This window comes from Haliotis asinina, chromosome 14, assembly GCF_037392515.1.
Source record: "Haliotis asinina isolate JCU_RB_2024 chromosome 14, JCU_Hal_asi_v2, whole genome shotgun sequence".
NCBI classification, from domain to species: Eukaryota; Metazoa; Mollusca; class Gastropoda; order Lepetellida; family Haliotidae; genus Haliotis; species Haliotis asinina.
The window spans coordinates 1722321-1743692 of record NC_090293.1 but is presented as its reverse complement, the minus strand read 5'-3'; the positions used below and the strand labels follow the sequence as shown (position 1 = coordinate 1743692).

At 39.0% G+C, this 21372-nt stretch overlaps 1 protein-coding gene across 1 annotated transcript in view; it reads left to right on the top strand.

Moving 5' to 3' along the window:
- Positions 1–21372, top strand: part of LOC137261110 (1,5-anhydro-D-fructose reductase-like) — a 54058-nt gene that overhangs the window by 13958 nt on the left and 18728 nt on the right. Inside the window, exons 2-4 of the mRNA XM_067798791.1 lie at positions 1466–1630; positions 2500–2616; positions 9219–9299. Coding sequence (XP_067654892.1) covers positions 1466–1630; positions 2500–2616; positions 9219–9299 — 363 coding nt within the window. The remainder of the gene's footprint in view (positions 1–1465; positions 1631–2499; positions 2617–9218; positions 9300–21372) is intronic.

Sequence of the window (21372 nt, the reverse complement as noted above, 5' to 3'; positions counted from 1 at the left end):
TGGACGAACCAAGCGGTCATCATTTTGGAAACAAGAATTTTTTGACACATCAGTTAACTTCTGAAATAAAACAAGAATTTAATAAAAGTGGTAATTCATCATTGAAAAAAGTTTTTTTATGCTAACAAGATTTTTTTATAAAATGAATTTTTATATAGTAAATTCATACTAGGTTAATATTCAAAAATAAAATTAATATGTCACCTTAGGATATTAACCTTATCTCCAGTTAAACAGCAAACCCAATTGGATAAGGGGAGATAAATCTTGCCCATGTTTACCTCAGGATAAATGCTTGTGAGGCCAAAATATGAAAAATGATTAGATGCAAGATAAAGGGAAATAACTGTGTAACATAATGCACGCTCCTGCTATCACATCCCGTAGCACATTGTATGCACACTCCTGCTGTCACATCCTGTAGCATATGGATTGCACCCTCTTGCTGTCACATCCCATAGCATATGGTATGCACACTCCTGCTGTCACATCCCGTAGCATGTGGTATGCACACTCCTGCTGTCACATCCTGTTGCACATGGTATGCAAACTCCTGCTGTCACATCCCCTAGCATGTGGTATGCACACTCCTGCTGTCACATCCCGTAGCATGTGGTATGCACTTTCCTGCTGTCACATCCTGTTGCACATGGTATGCAAACTCCTGCTGTCACATCCCCTAGCATGTGGTATGCACACTCCTGCTGTCACATCCTGTTGCACATGGTATGCACACTCCTACTGTCACATCCCGTAGCATATGGTATGCACACTCCTGCTGTCACATCCTGTAGCATATGGTATGCGCGCTCCTGCTGTCACTTCCTGTAGCATATGGTATGCACACAAAGAAAGATATGCAGCCTCTTTAAGCAACAGTCAAAACTATTAATAAGTGGTCCTGCTTGAAGTGTGAGCTGAACAAATACTCTGTGTACATCTTGGAGGAAAACAGAACTAAATTGCGATGTGATGACACTGTTGGTTCAAATGATTGAATTATCAATTTATCCCCATTCAGGGCGAAAATTCCATGTTTTATCAGAATGTTTTGTTGATATGGTATTTCTTTACACCAAGAAGAGCTTTGTGATCAGCCAGCAAACACAGGTGGCTTTATACTTGACACATAATCATAATCGTCATCGTAGCATCATCATCATGATCTGTGGATCAGCTGTGGACCTGTGACTTGTGGTTCACTTGTAAGGCTGTCAGAAGTAGGGAGCTTTTGTACTTGCTTTTGGGTTGTAGTGAGTGAGTTTAGCTTTACGACGCTTTTGGCAATATTACAAGAATATCATGGCAAGGCACACCTAATTGAACTTCACACATTGTAACCACGTGGGAAATCGAACCCAGGTCTTTGGCTTTATGACCGAATGCTTAACAACCAGGCTATCTTGCTTTTGGTTGTAAGGAAATCATTAAATGTGAGCAGTAAAAGTGATGTCTGTCTCTGCAGTCTGAGGAAGACGTGATCGCTGCTGTGAAGACTGCTGTCCGTGCTGGCTACCGCCATATTGACTGTGCTGCCATCTACCGAAACGAACGTGCGGTGGGACATGCCATTAAGCAGTTGATAGTAGAGGGGATCGTCCGACGAGAAGATCTCTTCATCACCAGTAAGGTACACAGATTATTTCAGTTGGGGGATATTTGGGATATGTCACGGTTTATCATAAGATCACGGTTGGGTCAGTAGAAGTTGCTGAATGAGAATGACTAATTTCCCATCTTGTGGGGCTGAGTAACCAAGTGTTGGCAGCACCAGGCACTGAGAATGTATTTAAGCAGTAATCTGATTGTTATTCAGCCCACTGATCAACAGCATTGACGGATAATATCTGTATCATCGGCCCCTGTAGTGTACGGTAAATTTACCCTGTGTGTACTTGACAGAACCCACACACTGGACAGAACATGACCAGATGGTGGAAACGTGGATGAACACAAAGTGTCAAAATGATGGCCACCCTGGTCAAGCAACTCAGGTGTTTTGTGACTCTATTCAGTGGATAGGGAGTTGATATCCTCTAAAAGAGGTATTTGAAGTTGTGTACTGCCAAGGAACTTGAGAATGATAACACCAATGCTTATGGATCACTGTTCGGAGATTATAGAATCATACATAAATCCTTTATCAGGATATGTCCCTGGATTTACTGGAGGTAGTGAGTGTAAGGGGTGGGTTATGTTTTTGCTGGGGGGGGATGTAAGTGAAGGAGGGAGACAGTGAACATGAAATGTTAATTGCTATTATGATCAATTCTGATCTCAGAGTGAAGGCAGTTCTAAAATTACTTTGTCAAGGCAAGATGCAGGGTTGTCCATGTAACTTTCATAAAATGTAAGGTCAATAGTTGTGTCTGAGTGTGACTTGGAATTACCCCAGAACTATATGTATATCTGTGTCTGAGTGTGACTTGGAATTACCCCAGAACTATATGTATATCTGTGGGGTATTTCTAACTGTAACAGCTTCTGTAATTTTGTCAGTTATGGAATACCTGTCATCGAGGAGATCTGGTTGGTCCGAGTCTCCGTAAGTCTCTGGAGGACCTTGGCTTAAAGTACCTGGACCTGTACTTGATGCACTGGCCTGTAGCATACAGGGTAAGTTGGCAGCTGTGTCTAGTGTCTGGAGTTTGTGTAGCACATATATACAATGTATAACAGAGATGGATAATGTATAACACAGACGGACAATGTATAAGAGATGGACAATGTATAACACAGACAGACTGTTTATGACACAGATGGACAATGCATAACACAGATGGGCTACAATATCACAGACAATGTATAACATGTAAGTTGGTAGCTGTGTCTTGTGTTTGGATGTTGTATGACCAGGGTTTATACTTATGCTATACTGCATCTAGCACAGACAATGTATAACACACATGGACACTGTATATCACAGATAGAGCATGTGCACAACGTGGGAGCCTCCTGCACATGCATGTGGTGTCATTATGAATCTTGATGTTTTTCAAGCAGGTCGATAAATCACTGTAGACCTTTTTTTTCGATAATTTTCTTGCATCTGTGCATGGTCAGGGTTTTCAATGTCAAATCACACACTACTGACTGAAAATTGTAAACCTGAAATTTTCATGCCATACCCAGTCTAACAAGGGGATAACTGAATGAACAGTTTTGCTTTGAATGAAGTCCATGTGGTGATTCATTCTCAAAACATCCATTATTACTGTATCAACATTGATTCAATCCCATATATCTCCCAATTTTGACAATGTACATTGAAAGTACAGTTCCCCTACTTTTTTTGAAGAGTATATTACACAGATGGACAGTGTCTTACAAATACTAAATGTATAATGTATTGATGGACAATGTCTTACAAATACTAAATGTATAATGTATGTATGGACAATGTCTTACAGATACTAAATGTATAATGTATGTATGGACAATGTCTTACAGATACTAAATGTATAATGTATGTATGGACAATGTCTTACAAACACTAAATGTATAATGTATTGATGGACAATGTCTTACAGATACTAGATGTATAATGTATGTATGGACAATGTCTTACAGATACTAAATGTATAATGTATTGATGGACAATGTCTTACAAATACTAAATGTATAATGTATTGATGGACAATGTCTTACAAATACTAAATGTATAATGTATGTATGGACAATGTCTTACAGATACTAAATGTATAATGTATGTATGGACAATGTCTTACAGATACTAAATGTATAATGTATGTATGGACAATGTCTTACAGATACTAAATGTATAATGTATTGATGGACAATGTCTTACAGATACTAAATGTATAATGTATTGATGGACAATGTCTTACAGATACTAAATGTATAATGTATGTATGGACAATGTCTTACAGATACTAAATGTATAATGTATGTATGGACAATGTCTTACAGATACTACATGTATAATGTATTGATGGACAATGTCTTACAGATACTAAATGTATAATGTATTGAAGGACAATGTCTTACAGATACTACATGTATAATGTATTGATGGACAATGTCTTACAGATACTAAATGTATAATGTATGTATGGACAATGTCTTACAGATACTAAATGTAAAATGTATTGATGGACAATGTCTTACAGATACTAAATGTATAATGTATGTATGGACAATGTCTTACAGATACTAAATGTATAATGTATTGATGGACAATGTCTTACAGATACTAAATGTATAATGTATGTATGGACAATGTCTTACAGATACTAAATGTATAATGTATGTATGGACAATGTCTTACAGATACTAAATGTATAATGTATGTATGGACAATGTCTTACAGATACTAAATGTATAATGTATGTATGGACAATGTCTTACAGATACTAAATGTATAATGTATGTATGGACAATGTCTTACAGATACTAAATGTAAAATGTATTGATGGACAATGTCTTACAGATACTGAATGTATAATGTATGTATGGACAATGTCTTACAGATACTAAATGTATAATGTATGTATGGACAATGTCTTACAGATACTAAATGTATAATGTATGTATGGACAATGTCTTACAGATACTAAATGTATAATGTATGTATGGACAATGTCTTACAGATACTAAATGTATAATGTATGTATGGACAATGTCTTACAGATACTAAATGTATAATGTATGTATGGACAATGTCTTACAGATACTAAATGTATAATGTATGTATGGACAATGTCTTACAGATACTAAATGTATAATGTATTGATGGACAATGTCTTACAAATACTAAATGTATAATGTATGTATGGACAATGTCTTACAGATACTAAATGTATAATGTATTGATGGACAATGTCTTACAGATACTAAATGTATAATGTATGTATGGACAATGTCTTACAGATACTAAATGTATAATGTATTGATGGACAATGTCTTACAGATACTAAATGTATAATGTATTGATGGACAATGTTTTACAAATACTAAATGTATAATGTATTGATGGACAATGTCTTACAAATACTAAATGTATAATGTATTGATGGACAATGTCTTACAAATACTAAATGTATAATGTATTGATGGACAATGTCTTGCAAATACTAAATGTATAATGTATGTATGGACAATGTCTTACAGATACTAAATGTATAATGTATTGATGGTCAATGTCCTACAGATACTAAATGTATAATGTATGTATGGACAATGTCTTACAAATACTAAATGTATAATGTATTGATGGACAATGTCTTACAAACACTAAATGTATAATGTATTGATGGACAATGTCTTACAGATACTAGATGTATAATGTATGTATGGACAATGTCTTACAGATACTAAATGTATAATGTATTGATGGACAATGTCTTACAAATACTAAATGTATAATGTATTGATGGACAATGTCTTACAAATACTAAATGTATAATGTATGTATGGACAATGTCTTACAGATACTAAATGTATAATGTATGTATGGACAATGTCTTACAGATACTAAATGTATAATGTATGTATGGACAATGTCTTACAGATACTAAATGTATAATGTATTGATGGACAATGTCTTACAGATACTAAATGTATAATGTATGTATGGACAATGTCTTACAGATACTAAATGTATAATGTATGTATGGACAATGTCTTACAGATACTAAATGTATAATGTATGTATGGACAATGTCTTACAGATACTACATGTATAATGTATTGATGGACAATGTCTTACAGATACTAAATGTATAATGTATTGAAGGACAATGTCTTACAGATACTACATGTATAATGTATTGATGGACAATGTCTTACAGATACTAAATGTATAATGTATGTATGGACAATGTCTTACAGATACTAAATGTAAAATGTATTGATGGACAATGTCTTACAGATACTAAATGTATAATGTATGTATGGACAATGTCTTACAGATACTAAATGTATAATGTATTGATGGACAATGTCTTACAGATACTAAATGTATAATGTATGTATGGACAATGTCTTACAGATACTAAATGTATAATGTATGTATGGACAATGTCTTACAGATACTAAATGTATAATGTATGTATGGACAATGTCTTACAGATACTAAATGTATAATGTATGTATGGACAATGTCTTACAGATACTAAATGTATAATGTATGTATGGACAATGTCTTACAGATACTAAATGTAAAATGTATTGATGGACAATGTCTTACAGATACTGAATGTATAATGTATGTATGGACAATGTCTTACAGATACTAAATGTATAATGTATGTATGGACAATGTCTTACAGATACTAAATGTATAATGTATGTATGGACAATGTCTTACAGATACTAAATGTATAATGTATGTATGGACAATGTCTTACAGATACTAAATGTATAATGTATGTATGGACAATGTCTTACAGATACTAAATGTATAATGTATGTATGGACAATGTCTTACAGATACTAAATGTATAATGTATGTATGGACAATGTCTTACAGATACTAAATGTATAATGTATTGATGGATAATGTCTTACAAATACTAAATGTATAATGTATGTATGGACAATGTCTTACAGATACTAAATGTATAATGTATTGATGGACAATGTCTTACAGATACTAAATGTATAATGTATGTATGGACAATGTCTTACAGATACTAAATGTATAATGTATTGATGGACAATGTCTTACAGATACTAAATGTATAATGTATTGATGGACAATGTTTTACAAATACTAAATGTATAATGTATTGATGGACAATGTCTTACAAATACTAAATGTATAATGTATTGATGGACAATGTCTTACAAATACTAAATGTATAATGTATTGATGGACAATGTCTTGCAAATACTAAATGTATAATGTATGTATGGACAATGTCTTACAGATACTAAATGTATAATGTATTGATGGTCAATGTCCTACAGATACTAAATGTATAATGTATGTATGGACAATGTCTTACAGATACTAAATGTATAATGTATGTATGGACAATGTCTTACAGATACTAAATGTATAATGTATTGATGGAGAATGTCTTACAAATACTAAATGTATAATGTATGTATGGACAATGTCTTACAGATACTAAATGTATAATGTATGTATGGACAATGTCTTACAGATACTAAATGTATAATGTATTGATGGACAATGTCTTACAGATACTAAATGTATAATGTATGTATGGACAATGTCTTACAGATACTAAATGTATAATGTATTGATGGACAATGTCTTACAGATACTAAATGTATAATGTATGTATGGACAATGTCTTACAGATACTAAATGTATAATGTATGTATGGACAATGTCTTACAAATACTAAATGTATAATGTATTGATGGACAATGTCTTACAGATACTAAATGTATAATGTATGTATGGACAATGTCTTACAGATACTGAATGTATAATGTATTGATGGACAATGTCTTACAGATACTAAATGTATAATGTATTGATGGACAATGTCTTACAGATACTAAATGTATAATGTATGTATGGACAATGTCTTACAGATACTAACTGTATAATGTATGTATGGACAATGTCTTACAGATACTAAATGTATAATGTATGTATGGACAATGTCTTACAGATACTAAATGTATAATGTATTGATGGACAATGTCTTACAGATACTAAATGTATAATGTATTGATGGACAATGTCTTACAGATACTGAATGTATAATGTATTGATGGACAATGTCTTACAGATACTAAATGTATAATGTATTGATGGACAATGTCTTACAGATACTAAATGTATAATGTATTGATGGACAATGTCTTACAGATACTAAATGTATAATGTATGTATGGACAATGTCTTACAGATACTAAATGTATAATGTATGTATTGACAATGTCTTACAGATACTAAATGTATAATGTATTGATGGACAATGTCTTACAGATACTAAATGTATAATGTATTGATGGACAATGTCTTACAGATACTAAATGTATAATGTATTGATGGACAATGTCTTACAAATACTAAATGTATAATGTATTGATGGACAATGTCTTACAGATACTAAATGTATAATGTATTGATGGACAATGTCTTACAGATACTAAATGTATAATGTATTGATGGACAATGTCTTGCAGATACTAAATGTATAATGTATTGATGGACAATGTCTTACAGATACTAAATGTATAATGTATCGATGGACAATGTCTTACAGATACTAAATGTATAATGTATGTATGGACAATGTCTTACAGATACTAAATGTATAATGTATGTATGGACAATGTCTTACAGATACTAAATGTATAATGTATTGATGGACAATGTCTTACAGATACTAAATGTATAATGTATTGATGGACAATGTCTTACAGATACTAAATGTATAATGTATTGATGGACAATGTCTTACAGATACTAAATGTATAATGTATGTATGGACAATGTCTTACAGATGCTAAATGTATAATGTATGTATGGACAATGTCTTACAGATACTAAATGTATAATGTATGTATGGACAATGTCTTACAGATACTAAATGTATAATGTATGTATGGACAATGTCTTACAGATACTAAATGTATAATGTATTGATGGACAACGTATAAAGTATGGGATATTGGATGTGCATGAAAACAGTATCAGTTATCAGTTATCAGTTACAGTGGATGAGGAGCTGGAGCTGTTAATTAACTAAGAAATGCTGGGGAGAGTCGGACATTATCAGGCCATGTGTTGAGGTGGTCAGTAAGATTCAGACTGAGCTGGATGTAGATGCACTGCTTCGTGTCTGGTTCCCACGTATACCTGGCAAAGTGCCAACTTACTAACATTCTCTCCACTTGCTGCCTGTAGAGGCAGGTGAAGGAAGTCTTGTGACACTTTATCACAGCTGTTGCTAAGCCCTTGTTGCTAATGTTCATGTAACCATGGTTAATGGATCACCATCCATTAACAAATCAAATGTGGACTAATGATCTCTGATTGAACTATCATTTACTACAAATGTACAAATTCTACAAACTGTTAATTCCCCAAAGTACTAGGACAAAATGTTTTATCAGTTATAGTTTTTCCCAAATCTATTTTCTCTGAGGAGTGTGGCGTGTTGCTTCATCTATTTGAAGTTGTAAGGATTTTAGTATGAAATATAACATCCTCAGTGCAATATAACACCATATTTACAGCACTCAACTTAATCTGTTTGTCTTTTCATCAGGAGGGTGGAGCCTTCCACCCCTGGGATGGAGACACTGGGAAGGTTCTGTTTTCGGATGTGGATTACTTGGAGACGTGGAAGGTAACAGCACTTATTCTGGCTTCTGTCTGACAGGCACTAGAAGACTGTGTAGATGAGTTTGTTATTCTGGCGTCTAAGACTGTAACATGCGTCTGTCTGACAGGTGCTAGAAGACTGTGTATATGCGAATGTTGTTCTGGCTTCTAATACTGTAACATGGGTCTATCTGACAGGCACTAGAAGACTGTGTAGATGAGTGTGTTATTCTGGCGTCTAAGACTGTAACATGCGTCTGTCTGACAGGTGCTAGAAGACTGTGTATATGCGAATGTTGTTCTGGCTTCTAATACTGTAACATGGGTCTATCTGACAGGCACTAGAAGACTGTGTAGATGAGTGTGTTATTCTGGCGTCTAAGACTGTAACATGCGTCTGTCTGACAGGTGCTAGAAGACTGTGTATATGCGAATGTTGTTCTGGCTTCTAATACTGTAACATGGGTCTATCTGACAGGCACTAGAAGACTGTGTAGATGAGTTTGTTATTCTGGCGTCTAAGACTGTAACATGCGTCTGTCTGACAGGTGCTAGAAGACTGTGTATATGCGAATGTTGTTCTGGCTTCTAAGACTGTAACATGGGTCTGTCTGACAGGCACTAGAAGACTGTGTATATGCGAATGTTGTTCTGGCTTCTAATACTGTAACATGGGTCTGTCTGACAGGTGCTAGAAGACTGTGTAGATGAGTTTGTTATTCTGGCGTCTAAGACTGTAACATGCGTCTGTCTGACAGGTGCTAGAAGACTGTGTATATGCGAATGTTGTTCTGGCTTCTAATACTGCAACATGGGTCTGTCTGACAGGCACTAGAAGACTGTGTATATGCGAATGTTGTTCTGGCTTCTAATACTGTAACATGGGTCTATCTGACAGGCACTAGAAGACTGTGTAGATGAGTGTGTTATTCTGGCGTCTAAGACTGTAACATGCGTCTGTCTGACAGGTGCTAGAAGACTGTGTATATGCGAATGTTGTTCTGGCTTCTAATACTGTAACATGGGTCTGTCTGACAGGCACTAGAAGACTGTGTAGATGAGTGTGTTATTCTGGCGTCTAAGACTGTAACATGCGTCTGTCTGACAGGTGCTGGAAGACTGTGTATATGCGAATGTTGTTCTGGCTTCTAATACTGTAACATGGGTCTATCTGACAGGCACTAGAAGACTGTGTAGATGAGTTTGTTCTTCTGGCGTCTAAGACTGTAACATGCGTCTGTCTGACAGGTGCTAGAAGACTGTGTATATGCGAATGTTGTTCTGGCTTCTAATACTGTAACATGGGTCTGTCTGACAGGCACTAGAAGACTGTGTATATGCGAATGTTGTTCTGGCTTCTACTACTGTAACATGGGTCTGTCTGACAGGCACTAGAAGACTGTGTAGATGAGTTTGTTATTCTGGCGTCTAAGACTGTAACATGCGTCTGTCTGACAGGTGCTAGAAGACTGTGTATATGCGAATGTTGTTCTGGCTTCTAATACTGTAACATGGGTCTGTCTGACAGGCACTAGAAGACTGTGTATATGCGAATGTTGTTCTGGCTTCTAATACTGTAACATGGGTCTATCTGACAGGCACTAGAAGACTGTGTAGATGAGTTTGTTATTCTGGCGTCTAAGACTGTACCATGCGTCTGTCAGACAGGTGCTAGAAGACTGTGTATATGCGAATGTTGTTCTGGCTTCTAAGACTGTAACATGGGTCTGTCTGACAGGCACTAGAAGACTGTGTATATGCGAATGTTGTTCTGGCTTCTAATACTGTAACATGGGTCTATCTGACAGGCACTAGAAGACTGTGTAGATGAGTTTGTTATTCTGGCGTCTAAGACTGTAACATGCGTCTGTCTGACAGGTGCTAGAAGACTGTGTATATGCGAATGTTGTTCTGGCTTCTAAGACTGTAACATGGGTCTATCTGACAGGCACTAGAAGACTGTGTAGATGAGTTTGTTATTCTGGCGTCTAAGACTGTAACATGCGTCTGTCTGACAGGTGCTAGAAGACTGTGTATATGCGAATGTTGTTCTGGCTTCTAATACTGTAACATGGGTCTGTCTGACAGGCACTAGAAGACTGTGTATATGCGAATGTTGTTCTGGCTTCTAATACTGTAACATGGGTCTATCTGACAGGCACTAGAAGACTGTGTATATGCGAATGTTGTTCTGGCTTCTAATACTGTAACATGGGTCTATCTGACAGGCACTAGAAGACTGTGTAGATGAGTTTGTTATTCTGGCGTCTAAGACTGTAACATGCGTCTGTCTGACAGGTGCTAGAAGACTGTGTATATGCGAATGTTGTTCTGGCTTCTAATACTGTAACATGGGTCTATCTGACAGGCACTAGAAGACTGTGTAGATGAGTGTGTTATTCTGGCGTCTAAGACTGTAACATGCGTCTGTCTGACAGGTGCTGGAAGACTGTGTATATGCGAATGTTGTTCTGGCTTCTAATACTGTAACATGGGTCTATCTGACAGGCACTAGAAGACTGTGTAGATGAGTTTGTTATTCTGGCGTCTAAGACTGTAACATGCGTCTGTCTGACAGGTGCTAGAAGACTGTGTATATGCGAATGTTGTTCTGGCTTCTAATACTGTAACATGGGTCTGTCTGACAGGCACTAGAAGACTGTGTATATGCGAATGTTGTTCTGGCTTCTAATACTGTAACATGGGTCTGTCTGACAGGCACTAGAAGACTGTGTAGATGAGTTTGTTATTCTGGCGTCTAAGACTGTAACATGCGTCTGTCTGACAGGTGCTAGAAGACTGTGTATATGCGAATGTTGTTCTGGCTTCTAATACTGTAACATGGGTCTGTCTGACAGGCACTAGAAGACTGTGTATATGCGAATGTTGTTCTGGCTTCTAATACTGTAACATGGGTCTATCTGACAGGCACTAGAAGACTGTGTAGATGAGTTTGTTATTCTGGCGTCTAAGACTGTACCATGCGTCTGTCAGACAGGTGCTAGAAGACTGTGTATATGCGAATGTTGTTCTGGCTTCTAAGACTGTAACATGGGTCTGTCTGACAGGCACTAGAAGACTGTGTATATGCGAATGTTGTTCTGGCTTCTAATACTGTAACATGGGTCTATCTGACAGGCACTAGAAGACTGTGTAGATGAGTTTGTTATTCTGGCGTCTAAGACTGTAACATGAGTCTGTCTGACAGGTGCTAGAAGACTGTGTATATGCGAATGTTGTTCTGGCTTCTAATACTGTAACATGGGTCTGTCTGACAGGCACTAGAAGACTGTGTATATGCGAATGTTGTTCTGGCTTCTAATACTGTAACATGGGTCTATCTGACAGGCACTAGAAGACTGTGTATATGCGAATGTTGTTCTGGCTTCTAATACTGTAACATGGGTCTATCTGACAGGCACTAGAAGACTGTGTAGATGAGTTTGTTATTCTGGCGTCTAAGACTGTAACATGCGTCTGTCTGACAGGTGCTAGAAGACTGTGTATATGCGAATGTTGTTCTGGCTTCTAATACTGTAACATGGGTCTATCTGACAGGCACTAGAAGACTGTGTAGATGAGTGTGTTATTCTGGCGTCTAAGACTGTAACATGCATCTGTCTGACAGGTGCTGGAAGACTGTGTATATGCGAATGTTGTTCTGGCTTCTAATACTGTAACATGGGTCTATCTGACAGGCACTAGAAGACTGTGTAGATGAGTTTGTTATTCTGGCGTCTAAGACTGTAACATGCGTCTGTCTGACAGGTGCTAGAAGACTGTGTATATGCGAATGTTGTTCTGGCTTCTAATACTGTAACATGGGTCTGTCTGACAGGCACTAGAAGACTGTGTATATGCGAATGTTGTTCTGGCTTCTAATACTGTAACATGGGTCTGTCTGACAGGCACTAGAAGACTGTGTAGATGAGTTTGTTATTCTGGCGTCTAAGACTGTAACATGCGTCTGTCTGACAGGTGCTAGAAGACTGTGTATATGCGAATGTTGTTCTGGCTTCTAATACTGTAGCATGGGTCTGTCTGACAGGCACTAGAAGACTGTGTATATGCGAATGTTGTTCTGGCTTCTAATACTGTAACATGGGTCTATCTGACAGGCACTAGAAGACTGTGTAGATGAGTTTGTTATTCTGGCGTCTATGACTGTAACATGCGTCTGTCTGACAGGTGCTAGAAGACTGTGTATATGCGAATGTTGTTCTGGCTTCTAATACTGTAACATGGGTCTGTCTGACAGGCACTAGAAGACTGTGTATATGCGAATGTTGTTCTGGCTTCTAATACTGTAACATGGGTCTATCTGACAGGCACTAGAAGACTGTGTAGATGAGTTTGTTATTCTGGCGTCTAAGACTGTACCATGCGTCTGTCAGACAGGTGCTAGAAGACTGTGTATATGCGAATGTTGTTCTGGCTTCTAAGACTGTAACATGGGTCTGTCTGACAGGCACTAGAAGACTGTGTATATGCGAATGTTGTTCTGGCTTCTAATACTGTAACATGGGTCTATCTGACAGGCACTAGAAGACTGTGTAGATGAGTTTGTTATTCTGGCTTCTAAGACTGTAACATGCGTCTGTCTGACAGGTGCTAGAAGACTGTGTATATGCGAATGTTGTTCTGGCTTCTAAGACTGTAACATGGGTCTATCTGACAGGCACTAGAAGACTGTGTAGATGAGTGTGTTATTCTGGCGTCTAAGACTGTAACATGCGTCTGTCTGACAGGTGCTGGAAGACTGTGTATATGCGAATGTTGTTCTGGCTTCTAATACTGTAACATGGGTCTATCTGACAGGCACTAGAAGACTGTGTAGATGAGTTTGTTATTCTGGCGTCTAAGACTGTAACATGCGTCTGTCTGACAGGTGCTAGAAGACTGTGTATATGCGAATGTTGTTCTGGCTTCTAATACTGTAACATGGGTCTGTCTGACAGGCACTAGAAGACTGTGTATATGCGAATGTTGTTCTGGCTTCTAATACTGTAACATGGGTCTGTCTGACAGGCACTAGAAGACTGTGTAGATGAGTTTGTTATTCTGGCGTCTAAGACTGTAACATGCGTCTGTCTGACAGGTGCTAGAAGACTGTGTATATGCGAATGTTGTTCTGGCTTCTAATACTGTAACATGGGTCTGTCTGACAGGCACTAGAAGACTGTGTATATGCGAATGTTGTTCTGGCTTCTAATACTGTAACATGGGTCTATCTGACAGGCACTAGAAGACTGTGTAGATGAGTTTGTTATTCTGGCGTCTAAGACTGTACCATGCGTCTGTCAGACAGGTGCTAGAAGACTGTGTATATGCGAATGTTGTTCTGGCTTCTAAGACTGTAACATGGGTCTGTCTGACAGGCACTAGAAGACTGTGTATATGCGAATGTTGTTCTGGCTTCTAAGACTGTAACATGCGTCTGTCTGACAGGTGCTAGAAGACTGTGTATATGCGAATGTTGTTCTGGCTTCTAAGACTGTAACATGCATCTGTCTGACAGGTGCTAGAAGACTGTGTATATGCGAATGTTGTTCTGGCTTCTAAGACTGTAACATGGGTCTGTCTGACAGGCACTAGAAGACTGTGTATATGCGAATGTTGTTCTGGCTTCTAATACTGTAACATGGGTCTATCTGACAGGCACTAGAAGACTGTGTAGATGAGTTTGTTATTCTGGCGTCTAAGACTGTACCATGCGTCTGTCAGACAGGTGCTAGAAGACTGTGTATATGCGAATGTTGTTCTGGCTTCTAAGACTGTAACATGGGTCTGTCTGACAGGCACTAGAAGACTGTGTATATGCGAATGTTGTTCTGGCTTCTAATACTGTGACATGGGTCTATCTGACAGGCACTAGAAGACTGTGTAGATGAGTTTGTTATTCTGGCTTCTAAGACTGTAACATGCGTCTGTCTGACAGGTGCTAGAAGACTGTGTATATGCGAATGTTGTTCTGGCTTCTAAGACTGTAACATGGGTCTATCTGACAGGCACTAGAAGACTGTGTAGATGAGTGTGTTATTCTGGCGTCTAAGACTGTAACATGCGTCTGTCTGACAGGTGCTGGAAGACTGTGTATATGCGAATGTTGTTCTGGCTTCTAATACTGTAACATGGGTCTATCTGACAGGCACTAGAAGACTGTGTAGATGAGTTTGTTATTCTGGCGTCTAAGACTGTAACATGCGTCTGTCTGACAGGTGCTAGAAGACTGTGTATATGCGAATGTTGTTCTGGCTTCTAATACTGTAACATGGGTCTGTCTGACAGGCACTAGAAGACTGTGTATATGCGAATGTTGTTCTGGCTTCTAATACTGTAACATGGGTCTGTCTGACAGGCACTAGAAGACTGTGTAGATGAGTTTGTTATTCTGGCGTCTAAGACTGTAACATGCGTCTGTCTGACAGGTGCTAGAAGACTGTGTATATGCGAATGTTGTTCTGGCTTCTAATACTGTAACATGGGTCTGTCTGACAGGCACTAGAAGACTGTGTATATGCGAATGTTGTTCTGGCTTCTAATACTGTAACATGGGTCTATCTGACAGGCACTAGAAGACTGTGTAGATGAGTTTGTTATTCTGGCGTCTAAGACTGTACCATGCGTCTGTCAGACAGGTGCTAGAAGACTGTGTATATGCGAATGTTGTTCTGGCTTCTAAGACTGTAACATGGGTCTGTCTGACAGGCACTAGAAGACTGTGTATATGCGAATGTTGTTCTGGCTTCTAATACTGTAACATGGGTCTATCTGACAGGCACTAGAAGACTGTGTAGATGAGTTTGTTATTCTGGCGTCTAAGACTGTAACATGCGTCTGTCTGACAGGTGCTAGAAGACTGTGTATATGCGAATGTTGTTCTGGCTTCTAAGACTGTAACATGGGTCTATCTGACAGGCACTAGAAGACTGTGTAGATGAGTTTGTTATTCTGGCGTCTAAGACTGTAACATGCGGCTGTCTGACAGGTGCTAGAAGACTGTGTATATGCGAATGTTGTTCTGGCTTCTAATACTGTAACATGGGTCTATCTGACAGGCACTAGAAGACTGTGTATATGCGAATGTTGTTCTGGCTTCTAAAACTGTAACATGGGTCTATCTGACAGGCACTAGAAGACTGTGTAGATGAGTTTGTTATTCTGGCGTCTAAGACTGTAACATGCGTCTGTCTGACAGGCACTAGAAGACTGTGTAGATGAGTTTGTTGTTCTGGCTTCTAAGACTGTAACATGCGTCTGTCTGACAGGTGCTAGAAGACTGTGTTTATGCGAATGTTGTTCTGGCTTCTAATACTGTAACAAGGGTCTATCTGACAGGCACTAGAAGACTGTGTAGATGAGTGTGTTATTCTGGCGTCTAAGACTGTAACATGCGTCTGTCTGACAGGTGCTAGAAGACTGTGTATATGCGAATGTTGTTCTGGCTTCTAATACTGTAACATGGGTCTATCTGACAGGCACTAGAAGACTGTGTAGATGAGTTTGTTATTCTGGCGTCTAAGACTGTAACATGGGTCTGTCTGACAGGCACTACAAACTGTGTAGATGAGTTTGTTGTTCTGGCTTCTAAGACTGTAACATGCGTCTGTCTGACAGGCACTAGAAGACTGTGTATATGCGAATGTTGTTCTGGCTTCTAATACTGTAACATGGGTCTATCTGACAGGCACTAGAAGACTGTGTAGATGAGTTTGTTATTCTGGCGTCTAAGACTGTACCATGCGTCTGTCAGACAGGTGCTAGAAGACTGTGTATATGCGAATGTTGTTCTGGCTTCTAAGACTGTAACATGGGTCTGTCTGACAGGCACTAGAAGACTGTGTATATGCGAATGTTGTTCTGGCTTCTAATACTGTAACATGGGTCTATCTGACAGGCACTAGAAGACTGTGTAGATGAGTTTGTTATTCTGGCGTCTAAGACTGTAACATGAGTCTGTCTGACAGGTGCTAGAAGACTGTGTATATGCGAATGTTGTTCTGGCTTCTAATACTGTAACATGGGTCTGTCTGACAGGCACTAGAAGACTGTGTATATGCGAATGTTGTTCTGGCTTCTAATACTGTAACATGGGTCTATCTGACAGGCACTAGAAGACTGTGTATATGCGAATGTTGTTCTGGCTTCTAATACTGTAACATGGGTCTATCTGACAGGCACTAGAAGACTGTGTAGATGAGTTTGTTATTCTGGCGTCTAAGACTGTAACATGCGTCTGTCTGACAGGTGCTAGAAGACTGTGTATATGCGAATGTTGTTCTGGCTTCTAATACTGTAACATGGGTCTATCTGACAGGCACTAGAAGACTGTGTAGATGAGTGTGTTATTCTGGCGTCTAAGACTGTAACATGCATCTGTCTGACAGGTGCTGGAAGACTGTGTATATGCGAATGTTGTTCTGGCTTCTAATACTGTAACATGGGTCTATCTGACAGGCACTAGAAGACTGTGTAGATGAGTTTGTTATTCTGGCGTCTAAGACTGTAACATGCGTCTGTCTGACAGGTGCTAGAAGACTGTGTATATGCGAATGTTGTTCTGGCTTCTAATACTGTAACATGGGTCTGTCTGACAGGCACTAGAAGACTGTGTATATGCGAATGTTGTTCTGGCTTCTAATACTGTAACATGGGTCTGTCTGACAGGCACTAGAAGACTGTGTAGATGAGTTTGTTATTCTGGCGTCTAAGACTGTAACATGCGTCTGTCTGACAGGTGCTAGAAGACTGTGTATATGCGAATGTTGTTCTGGCTTCTAATACTGTAGCATGGGTCTGTCTGACAGGCACTAGAAGACTGTGTATATGCGAATGTTGTTCTGGCTTCTAATACTGTAACATGGGTCTATCTGACAGGCACTAGAAGACTGTGTAGATGAGTTTGTTATTCTGGCGTCTATGACTGTAACATGCGTCTGTCTGACAGGTGCTAGAAGACTGTGTATATGCGAATGTTGTTCTGGCTTCTAATACTGTAACATGGGTCTGTCTGACAGGCACTAGAAGACTGTGTATATGCGAATGTTGTTCTGGCTTCTAATACTGTAACATGGGTCTATCTGACAGGCACTAGAAGACTGTGTAGATGAGTTTGTTATTCTGGCGTCTAAGACTGTACCATGCGTCTGTCAGACAGGTGCTAGAAGACTGTGTATATGCGAATGTTGTTCTGGCTTCTAAGACTGTAACATGGGTCTATCTGACAGGCACTAGAAGACTGTGTAGATGAGTTTGTTATTCTGGCGTCTAAGACTGTAACATGCGTCTGTCTGACAGGTGCTAGAAGACTGTGTATATGCGAATGTTGTTCTGGCTTCTAATACTGTAACATGGGTCTGTCTGACAGGCACTAGAAGACTGTGTATATGCGAATGTTGTTCTGGCTTCTAATACTGTAACATGGGTCTGTCTGACAGGCACTAGAAGACTGTGTAGATGAGTTTGTTATTCTGGCGTCTAAGACTGTAACATGCGTCTGTCTGACAGGTGCTAGAAGACTGTGTATATGCGAATGTTGTTCTGGCTTCTAATACTGTAACATGGGTCTGTCTGACATGCACTAGAAGACTGTGTATATGCGAATGTTGTTCTGGCTTCTAATACTGTAACATGGGTCTATCTGACAGGCACTAGAAGACTGTGTAGATGAGTTTGTTATTCTGGCGTCTAAGACTGTACCATGCGTCTGTCAGACAGGTGCTAGAAGACTGTGTATATGCGAATGTTGTTCTGGCTTCTAAGACTGTAACATGGGTCTGTCTGACAGGCACTAGAAGACTGTGTATATGCGAATGTTGTTCTGGCTTCTAAGACTGTAACATGCGTCTGTCTGACAGGTGCTAGAAGACTGTGTATATGCGAATGTTGTTCTGGCTTCTAAGACTGTAACATGCATCTGTCTGACAGGTGCTAGAAGACTGTGTATATGCGAATGTTGTTCTGGCTTCTAAGACTGTAACATGGGTCTGTCTGACAGGCACTAGAAGACTGTGTATATGCGAATGTTGTTCTGGCTTCTAATACTGTAACATGGGTCTATCTGACAGGCACTAGAAGACTGTGTAGATGAGTTTGTTATTCTGGCGTCTAAGACTGTACCATGCGTCTGTCAGACAGGTGCTAGAAGACTGTGTATATGCGAATGTTGTTCTGGCTTCTAAGACTGTAACATGGGTCTGTCTGACAGGCACTAGAAGACTGTGTATATGCGAATGTTGTTCTGGCTTCTAATACTGTGACATGGGTCTATCTGACAGGCACTAGAAGACTGTGTAGATGAGTTTGTTATTCTGGCTTCTAAGACTGTAACATGCGTCTGTCTGACAGGTGCTAGAAGACTGTGTATATGCGAATGTTGTTCTGGCTTCTAAGACTGTAACATGGGTCTATCTGACAGGCACTAGAAGACTGTGTAGATGAGTGTGTTATTCTGGCGTCTAAGACTGTAACATGCGTCTGTCTGACAGGTGCTGGAAGACTGTGTATATGCGAATGTTGTTCTGGCTTCTAATACTGTAACATGGGTCTATCTGACAGGCACTAGAAGACTGTGTAGATGAGTTTGTTATTCTGGCGTCTAAGACTGTAACATGCGTCTGTCTGACAGGTGCTAGAAGACTGTGTATATGCGAATGTTGTTCTGGCTTCTAATACTGTAACATGGGTCTGTCTGACAGGCACTAGAAGACTGTGTATATGCGAATGTTGTTCTGGCTTCTAATACTGTAACATGGGTCTGTCTGACAGGCACTAGAAGACTGTGTAGATGAGTTTGTTATTCTGGCGTCTAAGACTGTAACATGCGTCTGTCTGACAGGTGCTAGAAGACTGTGTATATGCGAATGTTGTTCTGGCTTCTAATACTGTAACATGGGTCTGTCTGACAGGCACTAGAAGACTGTGTATATGCGAATGTTGTTCTGGCTTCTAATACTGTAACATGGGTCTATCTGACAGGCACTAGAAGACTGTGTAGATGAGTTTGTTATTCTGGCGTCTAAGACTGTACCATGCGTCTGTCAGACAGGTGCTAGAAGACTGTGTATATGCGAATGTTGTTCTGGCTTCTAAGACTGTAACATGGGTCTGTCTGACAGGCACTAGAAGACTGTGTATATGCGAATGTTGTTCTGGCTTCTAATACTGTAACATGGGTCTATCTGACAGGCACTAGAAGACTGTGTAGATGAGTTTGTTATTCTGGCGTCTAAGACTGTAACATGCGTCTGTCTGACAGGTGCTAGAAGACTGTGTATATGCGAATGTTGTTCTGGCTTCTAAGACTGTAACATGGGTCTATCTGACAGGCACTAGAAGACTGTGTAGATGAGTTTGTTATTCTGGCGTCTAAGACTGTAACATGCGGCTGTCTGACAGGTGCTAGAAGACTGTGTATATGCGAATGTTGTTCTGGCTTCTAATACTGTAACATGGGTCTATCTGACAGGCACTAGAAGACTGTGTAGATGAGTTTGTTATTCTGGCGTCTAAGACTGTAACATGGGTCTGTCTGACAGGCACTAGAAACTGTGTAGATGAGTTTGTTGTTCTGGCTTCTAAGACTGTAACATGCGTCTGTCTGACAGGCACTAGAAGACTGTGTAGATGAGTTTGTTGTTCTGGCTTCTAAGACTGTAACATGCGTCTGTCTGACAGGTGCTAGAAGACTGTGTATATGCGAATGTTGTTCTGGCTTCTAATACTGTAACATGGGTCTATCTGACAGGCACTAGAAGACTGTGTAGATGAGTTTGTTATTCTGGCGTCTAAGACTGCAACATGCGTCTGTCTGACAGGTGCTAGAAGACTGTGTATATGCGAATGTTGTTCTGGCTTCTAAGACTGTAACATGGGTCTGTCTGACAGGCACTAGAAGACTGTGTATATGCGAATGTTGTTCTGGCTTCTAATACTGTAACATGGGTCTATCTGACAGGCACTAGAAGACTGTGTAGATGAGTTTGTTATTCTGGCGTCTAAGACTGTAACATGCGTCTGTCTGACAGGTGCTAGAAGACTGTGTATATGCGAATGTTGTTCTGGCTTCTAAGACTGTAACATGGGTCTATCTGACAGGC